The following is a 13,803-nucleotide window of genomic DNA, read 5'->3' as shown; positions in this document are numbered from 1 at the left end:
TATATCCGCCATTCTACGGTACTAAACGTAAAGTTATAGCAGAACAGACCCGGCCATAACCATGAAAAACATAGAGACCTGATTATAACATTAATTGAAAATCTAAAAGCTGCAACCACTTTTGGATGAGAAGTGGTTAAAAATAGATTTAAAATTATAAGAATGTCATTTCACTATAATAGAGTCTAATAAAGTCATATCTGTCATTTTTTTTTTTTTTGGGTTACTTTGAATTATCTTGAGGTACTTCATCCAACAATTTGGATCCTCAACAGCGCGCTGCCAGTCTTGCATTGTACTGTGCAGACATGGGGCCACGTGCAATGACCGCCTTACCCCTGCCCGAGTGGGGGTAAGGCGGTCATTGCGCATGACCTAGTGTCTGCGCAGCACAACACAGGATGGGCAGTGCGCCGTAGGGGATCTGGATCCTTTCATCCAGAGTTAGTAAATATAGTATGGTAGAAAAGGGTATGGATATGTATGGGTATTAATGGACCTAGGTTTCAATATATACCTTGTAAATAACGTGTGTGGCATTAATAAGATACATGTTTAATAGGTGTTTAGTACAGTTCATCTTAACCATTCTGGAACAAAAATATGGGCATATATCCACTATGCAGTCACCATGTACATCATTTGACAAACAAAATAATAGCATGAAGATTATGAATTTGTTAAAAAAATGCCTTCCAACTGAAATAAACAAAATATAATTAGCCAACATACTCAAGTAATTTATTGTAGCCAAATCAAAATAATTCAAGAAAGCCATTGTTACTCTTTCTAAGGAAAGGATTCTAGGATCGCTTTGGCTAGAATGAATAATTGTTTGGCTGGAGATTTGAATTAAGAAAGCCATTGTTACTAATTCGAAATCAGCTCTGATACCATGTAGAGAGATTTAAAATTAGGGAAACGCTTGGATGATTATCCCAAGCGCATCTTTATTTATAATCATAATGATACAATAAAAATAATTACATGAGCAATGTGAGACTAAACCACATACAAGAAACAACTAATAACAAAGGGAAAAAGGTCCAGAATACCCCCATGGTATTCTAGCCCATATATCTAACAGTTATCCATCCAAATGTGTTAGTGGACTTCCTATAAACAGGTTGCTTCTGAACCACCTTTCAAGAGCCTCTGTCCTTTGTTTCCATGGCCACAGATTCAGTTGGGAATTTGCTGTGGAACTGTCACATACATTGACTAAGAGGGAGCAGTGAATTCTCGATCACCTTGCCCACTAACATGGATTAGTTTCTTGATGGCTACAACACTTCCATCCTTCAGCTCAGCTTTGTACACATCCCCAAAGCCACCTGAGCTGATGAGGCTGTCATTGTGGAAACCATTGGTGGCTTCAAGAAGATCGGCAAAGGTGAGGTTCCGAAGAGGCTTCTCAAACGTCGCCAGATTGATGCTTAGAGCTTCCCGTGCACCAGTGAGCTTCCAGCTAACATTTACAGTGCCTGAGTGCGATCGGCTATCAATGTAGAGATCCAGGGACGCGTCCTTCTTCTTCCTCCTCTTACTGCTTTCAACAGCAACAATAATCAAACCAAAGATGCAGAAGAGGGAGAATAATAGGCCCATTGCCACACTTTCAGCCAGAGATGTTTGCCTTCGGCTAGACTTATGATGCTGGAGATTGGATGCACTGGGACCCACTCCACAAGCAACAGGAAGGGGGTAACCACACAAACCCGAATTATTCGCATATCTGAAAGCTGGAAAAGTTCCTAACTGACCTGAATCAGGAATCAGTCCAGAGAGGTTGTTGTTTGAAAGATCAATCTCAGAGAGCAGAGTAAGACCAGATAGGGAATTAGGGATTGGTCCTTCAAGTTTATTGTGAGAGAGATCAAGAACCCCGACACTCTTCAAGCTTCCCATTTCAGGAGGGATGGGACCAGTGAGGTTGTTGTGCCCCAGATTCAGAACCGAGAGATAGAACATGTTTCCAAGCTCCTTTGGAATGCTACCCTCCAACATATTGTATGACAGATCAAGAAAAATCATGGAGCCATTGTTGTTGAACGTGTATGCTGTTTTACCAATGTAGATTCTAGTAAAGTTGCATTGGCGCCTTGTAGGAACTCTGTTCAACTCATCCTGTCTGATTCCAGCAAACTCAAGGAGGTTTCCAGCTCCATGGCAGTTGCTGCTCCCATCGTTCTTCAGATACACATAACTCTTCCCCGCAATCAACGCAACAGCAATCTTACCCGATTGTTTTGCAAGGGTAGGAGGGATTGTCCCGGTCAAGTGATTGCTATTGAGGTCCAACCATATCAGGCTCTGGCAGTCTCCAATCTGTGGTGGAATACTGCCATAGAACGAATTGTTTCCAAGCTTCAGGATTGCTAGATTACTCAACCGACCAATCCATGCTGGAATTTCGCCACTCAACTGATTGCTCGACAATGAGATCCAGTTTAAATTGGTACAGTTGCTCAAACCAGCAGGAATAGTTCCGGTCAACTCATTGTTGTCTAGGATCAGATTTTCGAGTGTCTGGATGTACATGAGCTCTTGCGGAATCTCACCTTGAAACTGATTAAACCACATTACTAGATCCCGGAGCTGAGATAGGGATCCCAAGCTGGACGGGATCCTCCCTGTGAGGTAATTGAAGCTGAGATCAAGCGAAACCAGGTGGGAGCAGTTACTGAGAGTGGCCGGAATGGCACCCGTGAAGAGATTGTTCTGCAGATAAAGCTCATGCAAGCTGTTTTTGGAGTCTTGACACAGTCCCGGAGGAATTGATCCAGAAATATTATTAGAACTGAGATCTAACAACTCCAAATGTGTGAGCATTGACAACGAATCCGGCAAACTACCGTCAAAATTATTGTAAGACAGAACAAGTTTCTTCAAGCTAGTCATTTGAATGAGAGTTTCAATAGGGAATTCACCAGAGAAGTTGTTATTGGAGAGATTAAAGTATTCCAAAGAAGAGCAGGAACCCAGACTAGAAGGTACCGTACCGTGCATGTGATTGGAAGAAATATCAAGTTCGATCAGAGTTGAGCATGCATCAGCGAGATGCAGAGGTATCTCGCCTTGGAAGTTGTTGGCGGAGAGCAACAGAGAGAGTAAACTCCCGCTGGGAAAAGATGGAATGTTGCCTGAAAATTGGTTACTGGAAATATTCAAAAATCTGAGTTGCTGACAACCCAAGAGTGGCGCGCCGATGTCGCCGGAAAATTGATTCGTGGAAAGGTCCAGGTGCTGCAACGCAGAACAGCCGCCAAAAGACGGAACTTCCCCTGAGAAATTGTTGGACGAGACGTCGAGATACTCCAGACTCCGGCAACTTGATACCGGAATATTCCCAGAGATTTTGTTTCCCCCCACAGAGAAGTACTTGAGCTCATTACAACCACCAGCAAGAACCCAAGCGACAACGTTCTGACCAGAAAGCTTATTGTAGGAGAGATCCAGAGCCTGAAAACTGAGCCGTAAACCACCGGAATCCCTTGGTCCGACAGAAAAAGTGAGGGAATTGTGCGAAATATTCAAAGATTTCAAACCCGAACACGAAGACAAGCTTGAAATATCCGAAATGGAACCAGACAAAGAGTTCCCCGACAGATCGAGCTCGCTCAACAGTTCACTACACCGTGATGCCGAAGCCGAAGTGAGGTTACCGCTAATACTCGCATTCTTCAGCGTCAAACTCTCCAATCGCTCCACACTCATTAGAAACGAAGAAATACCCCGGAAGTCGGAGTTCAGAGGGAGAGAACTCAGATCCAGAGCCGAAACTCTCGAGTTCTTACAAGCTACTCCTGTGAAATAACATGGATTCTGATTCGGTTGCCAGTTCTGTAACACTCCGGGGTTCAAAATCGTACCTTTAAAAGAAAGCAACAGTTGGACATCTCTCGTAACTCCGTCAAGCGACGCCGGAGACACTTTCCCGGCGGGAAGAACAACAAAGAAGAATGTTAGGTAGTATAAGAGCTTCTGCAATTCCATGGATTGGAAGATGACGAAACTATAATACATAGTTAGAACCATATTTACTTGAATAATCTTAGGGTTTGAGTTCCGCCATTAGAGTTTTAAGCAGAGAGAGGGAGAGACAGAGAACAAGAAGAAGAGACTGAAGAGAGTCAAAAGGACGTGTAGAACGAAGGTGCAGAGCTATTTATAGGGGACGGGGAAGGAGGGAACCCAGCTGGTTGGTCACATGCCATGTGACTGTCTCTGTGCAAGTGTGCGTGTGTGCGCGTGTCTCTGTCTCTTCTCTCTATTATTTTCGATAAATATATTTAGGGAATTAATTATTCTTTAAAATTTAAATTAGTGATAGGGAAGAGTTTGTAATTATCTGTTGACTGTACGTGCGCTTCTTTGGCCACTATCCTCATCGTCACTTTCAATTTTAACGGTCGGGGGGTCGTCACAATGGTGGGCCCAAATGTAAAACAGATGAAATTACGTAAACATTATTCTCTTGTACTTGCAGCGCCTACGTGATTCATACTTTCTTAGCAGACGAAGGAGAGGGTGTTTTCGTCATTATAAGTCTTTGTCGTATCACTCGTATGATATCGATTTAGAATTTATACGGAGGAAGACGACAGAGAGTTGTTTGAATGAAATATAGTTTAAATCTGTGTGATTGAAAACAAAAAGGTTTAAGATAGGATCCGGCTCACCCCAAAGGTTGAGGTTGACACGTGGCTGAGGTGTTCTTCGAACGGCAAGGATGGATGTTCACATCTGACTATGATACACATGCAATGAAGAGAGAGATTCCTAACTCGGGTGTGAGATAAAAAGAGCCAACAAAGATGGTTTGGTTTAAACCTAAATCCTTTTTTTCAGGTTTTTGTTGTGGGGGTGGGGGAGGGGGGATGGTAATTTTAATCCTTTCATGTTCGCTGCTCGAACAGGACCGTCCTATCCCCTCATATGGGGTACGAAATGATGACTTAATCTCTTTCGGGCAGTGTGTTCGGACAGGAGGTTAGGTTGTCATTTCGCACCCCCATGTGAGGGGACAGGACGATCCTGTTCGGACAGCAAACAGGAGACATAGTGATTTGAGGGGGTTGGGTGGAGGAGGAGATTGATGGAAAATTATCTACTCCATTTCCCTGCCCGATCCAGTTCCCCAAATCCCTCTAATTGGGGGGTGGACCTCACCTGGGCAATGTGTTCAGTCAGGGGTAGGGTGGTCTTTTTTGCCCCCCACCCCTCCCCCCCATATTTAGAGGGACTTGGGGAAATGGAGCTGATAAAGATCTGGAGATTAATAGGGTTATAGAGCTAGTAAAAACAAAAAATCTAAGATCATGGCTTAATTGCAATTTTGTGATTTGATCTAATTTTGGTCCATGGTATGACCCCTTTTAACTTACATATTGGTCTGAAGTTTTTCTTTTCTTTTTTAAGGGAAACATATCGTTGTTTGGGCCTCTAGAGCTTGCACGCACAAGCATCGAATTAGTGGCATTTTTGCCTTTCCATGGTGCAATGTGATACTTTCACACGCCTTTATATCTACGCGTAGGAGCCACACAGCCCACACAACCAGGTAGTATTCTTTTCCCCAATAAATAAAAAGAAAACCTCGTCAAGTACTATTATCAAAGAAGTGAATAATAATAGGAAAAAATCTAATTGTAAATATACAAATTTCCGTATCCTATCACATGAAAGAATGATGTGGCAAATTTGATTATTAAATATGGGAAAAAATCTATACGTAGTGGTGTTTCCTACGCCCTTTCACAGGGCACCATGAGATGACATCTCTACTCCCTTGGTAGATACCTAGGCGTGCTCACCCATTGATCCAAACGCTTGTGTAAAGACCATGTGACCAAGTAAAGATCTCTTGCCCATTAAATATTTAAGGAATCACTTTGCTTGGCTATGTATCAAAGTTTTGTCTTAATTCTTAACTAAAAGAATTTTTGTTGCTGGTGTTGGTCAAACAACGGTCCAGGGATCAAACCATGGTTCCGTAGGGAAACCAATTAGGGTATTGCACGCCCTGGGTTATCCCATGGTGTCCCATGGGTATCCCATTTTAATTTTAGGGTGTTCCATGGTTTCCCATGGGAACCCTGGTGCATCCCTATTAGCCTTCCCTATTGCGTCCCATAAAATTAATTATCACAATAGGAACGGAGAAATTCGTCTCTAGTCCATCACATGGCAAGAGGGATCCATCCCATACTCGAATGCGCATGAAATTAATCGATTCGAGTTTCTTTCGCATCCCATAAATATTAATAATCAATGAAGAAGGAATTAATAAAGAATCTGCTAACCTGGTGAGCCTCAAGTGTTGCTCATCCAATAGATGCTGGTTCTTCCTCTAGTGAGCGCTCCAAGCAAACAGATCTGAACCTCCAATGGTGCTACCAAGGTTCTACACGCCAATCCCAGATGCCCTCAAACTCCTCAGCACATGTCTAGGGTTTCATAAACCCCAACTCTCAAACACAGGTGAGAGAAGCAAGAAGAAGAAGAGAGATCACAAGAGGGAGAGAGAGAAACCAAAAATGCAGGAGAGAGAGTGTCTGCTCCAAAAACGTGGAGAGCTTTATCTTCTGCGTTTTATGGTCCCCTATTTATAATAATAGGGTTTAATTAAATCCTAGATAGATTTAATAGAGCCCTAGTGAGAGTCCTGCTCTCTCTCTCTCGATCTGCGATTCTGTTTAAACTCAAAGTGCTATATCAGGTGAAGAAGCAGAATCTAATAGGGAAAGTATTAATTAGATTCTTTATTTAATTATTAATGAATAATTACAATTAGTACCAAATCCATTAATTAAATAAAGAGCCAATTAAATTAGCAAATTCCAAATAACTCCCTATATGATAACAATTTATCATATACAACCCCCCCCCCCACTAATCAACACCATCATTATGGAATCTAGGGCATGTACACATGTACTGCCAAACCCCATTCCATAGTACATGTCCATATAAGAGCGTCTTGCATCCGATCGGGTCCCGCAAAATTCGATAAAACATTTTATTTGAAATAACTATAAATAATGTATCATTTTATGTAAAATAAATTTTGCAAAACCATTTCCAAAACGCAGATCGGATCCAGTTCGATCCGACCGTGCACGATGATCTCTCTATCTTGGTGTTCCCCAATCGCAAGTGGTGACCGTGTTGGATAACTCCTTCACTCACAAAGTGTTCACGCATTCCCGAACACCGGCTTTGACTCGTTTGAGTCTCGGTCATTGATGAACCAAAGAATGCGATCACACTTTGCGGTGACGGGTTCCCTCAGTACGAGTGTCGGTGACACATGTCTATCCCTTCCTACATCCGCAGAATACATGAGGGAATCGACAAAGTAGATTCTTCGTCAATGCACACATCAAACATGTGAGCACCTCGCATTCGTACCCTGACATCACATGTCTAGGCATACCCAATGCGACAACCATATGATAAGGGTGCCCAGCCCAAACCCTAGTCGTGACTACCATTTTAAGTATAATTTACGGACACATAATGCTCAAAAAGTTTATATCGCATGTGACAATATTAAACTAAAATGTATAAATGTTCAATACAAAGGTGAATCGGGTTGAACCGGACCGAACCAGGTTTGATGGACACACACTTGTCCAACAGCTGGCCCATTAGGTTTATTATGGATTGAGACTCTCTATGCTACTTCAATTTATGGCTTGCTTGAATCACTGAGTTCCTGTCCTTCATTATTGAAATCTTAAAAACAAGGCCTTCTTTTCATCCTTGCTAATTGCTATTACTTTTTACTTCATTTGGATACTTAGAAATGAGATTTTATTCTAACATGAAAAGCCCAATCCAGACAAATCTTGTGCAATTAATCTTTAAGTGGTCTCATAAGGTGAAATTATTACCCTCTTTAATTGTTGTCATTAACTGTCCCAAAGTTTTTGGGGAAAATTACATGATTAGCTACTTTTGGGTTTTCATTTACAAAACTGTCCACTCTATGTTTGAGTTAACAAACATAGACAAAAACAAGTTGAAGTTTACAAACTGGACAAAATAGTGTCTCTCCCTCCCTCACTTACTTTTTAGATATTTTTACCCCTGCCATTGCCTTCTCGCCCAGGCATCCTGGGTAATCATAGGGAAGGGAAGGGAGGGGCGGGTTTGGGTAGTAGACAATGGCGGTGGCGGGGACAGGGGTGGGTTGCAGGGAACGGAGGATGCCTAGGCAAGAAGGCAATGGCAAGGGTAAAAATATCTAAAAAAGTAATTTTGGGAGGGAGAGGCACTATTTTGTCCAGTTTTGTAAACCTTAACTAGTTTTTGTCTTTTTTTGTTAACTCAAACATAGGGTGGACAGTTTTGTAAATAAAAACCCAAAAGTAACTAATCATGTAATTTTCCCAAGTTTTTGTTCTGTCTTGTGTGGATTACCATAGATTATCACAACAGTAGGACCATGTTCTTATTTGTGATGGTAGTCTTGAGCCTTTTATGGACGCAACTACATAGGCTTCAATTGTAATGAGTTTCTCTCAATTTATTGTGGTTTCAATGAAGAACGGTCTTGTAGGGACACCACAAGAATAAGGAACAAGGATGAACAACTCTAACAGTGTGGTTGCCTTGATGGACTGTAAGTAGAAAATATATTGGTTCATTCAAGGATCAGAAGTAGGAATAGGATTCTCTGTGGTATCGGTAGGGCGGCGGTGCACATCCGACGGAGCAGCAGAGGCCAATTGACACACATGGCACACATGGCCTCTGCTGTGCTGTCGGATGTGCACCGCCGCCCCGCCCGTACTGCAGAGGATTTTAACACTCAGAAGTAGGATGGCCATGGGAAGTGTTTACCTACTCGAGTTGAAACTTGACATGTGAATATTGTAAAGTTATCTGTCATATCAGGTAACTCAAAATAAAGCCTGACTAGATTCCAGGGTATGCACATATTATCAAAAGGGTGCAGATATGTGCATAGATCACTGATGCTTAATATTGAACTTGGATGTGTATATGGGAATAGTGAAAGACACTTTGACCTCAAACATGTAAAGGAAAAGAAACAATGACAATAGATTCGTGGTCAAACCTTTTACAATGATTGAAGGAATCCGAGAAAAAAATTAAAGATGTATTTGGTATGCATAAATATATTTTCACCTAGAATGCATTCTATCTTGAAAATGAAAATAACAAAAATAAATCAGATTTCAAAATATAAGTTAGACCCAATATCTATTTGAAGTTATATACCAAACCAAGGATTTAAATCATGGTATTGAGGTTCCATCGGTACCAGTTGATATCAATATTGATATTGATACAGATTGGTTTCGTATTATTAGATGATTTTGCCATCAGTATGGATTGATACACTGCATCATTATCGATATTAGATTGAATACAGTTAATACTAATACTGATATCGATGACTTAGGCATGACGGTCATTTCATATACCCCTTGTGTCCAGTTATTTGGGGCAGCGTATGCACGGCCCAGGTAGAGTTCTCTATCCCAAGAAAAAATATCTAAAGTTATTACTTTGTCCTGTTTTTGATAGGTAAGACGTAAGACCGACCTTACAATGACCCAAGAAAAAAGGTCCCAAATCACAAGGGAATCTATCCAAAGAGTTGGCGAATTTCTACAGTTTTTACCCACCTGACGTAATGAAAATACCCTTTGCCTTAGAAACGGTTGACGATCTTATCATGTGGGCCCCACTTCACATTTGAAATCATCAGTTCCGCAAGTCCGGTGTCTAGTCTCTATGATTCTCTCGATCTCTTCGCACCTGTGACAGGTGTGACCTATCCATTCCTTCTTTTAAATAAATAAATGGCACTGAAAATGGAGGAGTGGCTGAAAGGACTCCACGGGTCCCACGACAGGGATGGACACGTGCCCCTGTCTATGGTGAATGCCCGATGACATGGTTCTCCCACACACGTGGGACGAGTCTGATTCCCTGCTTGTTTCACTCAAGCTATTACGTCTTCCCTACGCCTTCTCTCTCACTTAATCACTCCAACAAGCCAAACGGAGCTTAAGGGCTACTGCATGATCATCTCTTACTAACATGCCCATGGGGCTGCATTAACTACCACAAACGTGGGGATTATAGATTTATAGATCATTAGAATGGAAGTAATAAAGGAGCACCACACGTGTACACGCACGACCAGACTATTTATTGAAAAAAAGGAAACAAAAAAGAGGTGACAGTGTGAAACTGGAGTCATGGAGAATTTCAGTGTGGGACCCACCATGAATTAAAACGTTGAGGTAGTTAGATTGAAGGGTTGTGTACATGAAAAACCATCTAAAAGACAAGACTTATGAAGGATTCATTGATAGCCCATCAAATTATTAGTCCAATGAGGAAGGGACCTACTTGCAATTTACAAAGATAATTATTTCCAAATCTGGCTAGTCCACTTTATGTTCTTTCTTAGGGCTAAGATCTTCATCAAATACCAATATACCATTTGGGTGGTGATTAAACCCTTCACAAGGTTGATTATAAAGACCCATCGACTTGATCCTAATCGTCGAATCCATTTCATTTATTTACTAAGGTTCAAGATTTATGTTTCAAAATATCATCGAAACGGTTGAAATGGCATCAAATCATGGCACCGAAAATTACCAAAATTGTCTAAATATATCCCTAAAATAGCAAAAAAAGATGGACCATTTACATGCCATTTTGTTTTGACAAGTACCAAATTTCTGTATTTCTACCGAAATTTTGAACTATGCTATCTCCACGAGTAATTTGATTGAGACTAAAATGGAAGACTGATGGGACTTAGGAAGGATATGGGCCAATAAAAAAAATGGCCCACGGCCCGTGGTTACTGGTCAATTGGGCCTAGGAGAGCCAATCGGACCTCCTTATGTTGACTAGCTGTGTTAGAAAACTAAAATTGACCTGCCAACCCCCCCCCCCCCCAACCCTCCTTAAATTTCAAGGAGATGAGTAATAGAGCATCTAATCCTAGAGATGTGGATTAAGAGATTCTTTTTTTACCATGGGTGGTAGGGAACTTGGTCATATTAGTAACATAGGAGAGGAAGTGCTACGATGCCAGAGTGCATTTTCTCACCAATGAGGGGGTGGAAAATTGAATCATCCAATAGAAGTTTAATGAGAAGAAGAGTATGGAATCCAAAGGTGGAATGTGAGAGGGCGTCCACTAGTGCCGTTTCAATCTTTTTCCGTGATAACTTATATAAGAATGGAGAGGACCAAAAAAAATATTTTTGATCTTATTATAAAAGTGTTAAACTTGGAGGGGCTGATAGATGTTTATGAAAAACCCATTCACATCTGCAAACAAAGAGGACAGTTGAGTTTGTGAACAAAATCTAGCTGGGTTGGGCCGTGTGGCCAACCAGTATGTGAACGACCAAACCCAATTATTGATATCTCAACTATGAGTATAGACAAGACCAGTTGGATCGGGTCTGATTATAAAATGCTACATTTGAAAAAAAGATTCCTTATCATTGTATGATTATATTTTGCCATTTGGCATTCTCTTATTCACTCATCTCCATGTGTCTAGGTGCAGCCTATACTCCCACACGGAGAACATCTTTCCTAATCTTTTCCCTTTCAAATATTTTTTTAACTATAGCATATTAACCATATTTATTTTTTTATTTTACCTTTTGACAATTTAAATATAAAAAATTAACGATCATTAAGATCTTTATTCTTTGTACTCTTCATGATTTGGAATATTTATTATAAAGAACTTGTCAAAAAACTTGAGAATTTATTTGACAATGAATAATTGGGTAGTAATAAAAAGAACATGAACGGAAGAGGGTTTTAAAGGGTCACTGTTGTTTTTAATATTTTGTCACAATGGTAAGGCTTTTAATTTCAAGAGTTGGGTTTTTAAATGTAACTTTCATGTGTCACTTTCCTTTGGAGTTGTAGGGCCTCGTCGGGTTTGGTATCATCGGAGTATTGTAACGTTTTTCTTTTGAATGGAGAGGGTGGTAAAACGTTCGAGTTTTCCTTGGCTTATGTTTAAGGGTTGGATTTTTAAATGCAACTTTCATGGGTCACTTTCCTTTGGAGTTGTAGGGCATGGCCAGGGTTGGTATCTTAGAAGTATTGTTACGTTTTTCTTTTGAACGGAGAGGTTGGTAAAATTCGAGTTTTTCTTGCATTGGCCTATGGTGTAGAGAGAATCAGAGAACCTCTTCGGCCATGGGATCTTTGTCATCTGACCTTTTAATCAACTTAGGACGGATAATTCAGATATTCGTCAATGGAGTATATAAGACTGAGAATTAATGATAAAGACAATTTAAATTTTTTAATAATTTGAATCTTGAATGATAATTTAAATAAGTTTTACCTTGCTTAAATAGATAGGGCAAAGTTGTTTGTAACCAACTTGGTTATAATAACATAATATTGTAATCGGACTTATTTACCCACCTCACTCTACTTATCAATCCTTGAAGACAAGGATGATTTTTGTAATAAGAGAAAGAGAAGACGAGACTAGGGGAGTGAGATGGTTGATATCCCACCGTGTACTTTCTATTCATTAGTGTTAAATTTCTCTACTATTGGGCTCTCTCGCGTTTCTCTTGGGGGCATTGATTGTCATATAAGAACTTACCCTGTAACCTACAAATTTCCAAAATTGTGTACTAATTTAATTTTTCTATTTCCCTCGCATAGGAGAAGCTAGCTTTTATGTCACTTGTAGATTGGTGAGGGACCAAATCATTCTTAGAGTGGAGGAGCTGATTGGTAGATTTCAGAGTCATAGGGAGGTGAGGCAGGTCATAGTAGGGTAATTATTTTGCCCCTATTTGTGTCTCGTAAAAAGGAGGGAGGTAAGGCAAGTCATAGGAGAGGAGCCGGATGCGAGAGAGAGAGAGAGAGAGAGCATCTTTTTAAACAATTAACATGTCATTCTATTGGAGTAAAAAATGCATGATTACAAATAGATGCACCTAAAGTTAAGCCTTTTAGAAGCTTCGTGGCTTTAATTTCTATACAATTGATTGAATCTAGGATCCAGATCTTCTACGGCGTGGGCTACTCATCTTGTCGTGTTGCGTAGACACAAGACAATGTGCATTGATTGTCTTACCTTTGTTCGAGCGTCTTGCCCAAGCGAAAATAAGACAATCATTACATACGGCCTTGTACTTGCATATCATAAGCAGAACAGGACAACGTGCCACCGTAGAAGATCGTTGCACTTGAATCTATACTATCAAGTGCATTACACTTGGTAACTAGTGGTGTGTAAAGGCCCATTGTTATTAAGAGGCCTTGAGTTCAAGTCTCCTGATTCACATCCTACATCCCCTTGCTCTACCCATCAAAACAAAAACCACAAAAAAAAAGGGAAGTTCAATCAAAACAAAATTCCCGCTAATCAAAATGCCAAAAGCCCACCCTGATTTATTCAGTTGTTTTGTTCTATTAAAAAAAAAACTTATTCAGCTTTTTCGTTACACTCGTCAGTGGAGCCCATGCCTATAAGGATTGACCGGCGGCATGATTGGAGCATCTTCTGAAAGTCATGAGTCCACGTGTCAACATTTATCAGTTAGCAGCAACCAACCCTGGGACAGTGACAATCTGACTTAAAGAAACTGTAGAATGAGTCTCTCTCTCTCTCTCTCTTTCTCTTTTTGTAGTGTTTATAACTCTTAAGTTAGTGATTAGTCACTTCTCTCTTTAATTGCTTCATCAAGTGAAAGTCTGAAGTTCACTGAACTTAGAACAGTGTGTGGTTTTACAAAAGGGGGGAGTTCC

The 13,803-nt window shown here is 40.5% G+C and overlaps 1 protein-coding gene across 1 annotated transcript; it reads right to left on the bottom strand.

Annotated features, from left to right (window-relative positions):
- Window positions 1-1,221: 1,221 nt before the first annotated feature.
- Window positions 1,222-4,144, bottom strand: LOC122642921 (systemin receptor SR160-like). The gene has a single exon (XM_043836540.1). The coding sequence runs from the start codon at window positions 4,036-4,038 to the stop codon at window positions 1,222-1,224; it is 2,817 nt and encodes a 938-aa protein (XP_043692475.1). The 5' UTR covers window positions 4,039-4,144.
- Between the last annotated feature and the right edge of the window lie 9,659 nt (window positions 4,145-13,803).

This window comes from Telopea speciosissima, chromosome 1 (assembly GCF_018873765.1).
Source record: "Telopea speciosissima isolate NSW1024214 ecotype Mountain lineage chromosome 1, Tspe_v1, whole genome shotgun sequence".
NCBI lineage: Eukaryota > Viridiplantae > Streptophyta > Magnoliopsida > Proteales > Proteaceae > Telopea > Telopea speciosissima.
The sequence above is the reverse complement of the archived record's forward strand: the minus strand, read 5'-3'. Positions and strand labels throughout refer to the sequence as shown.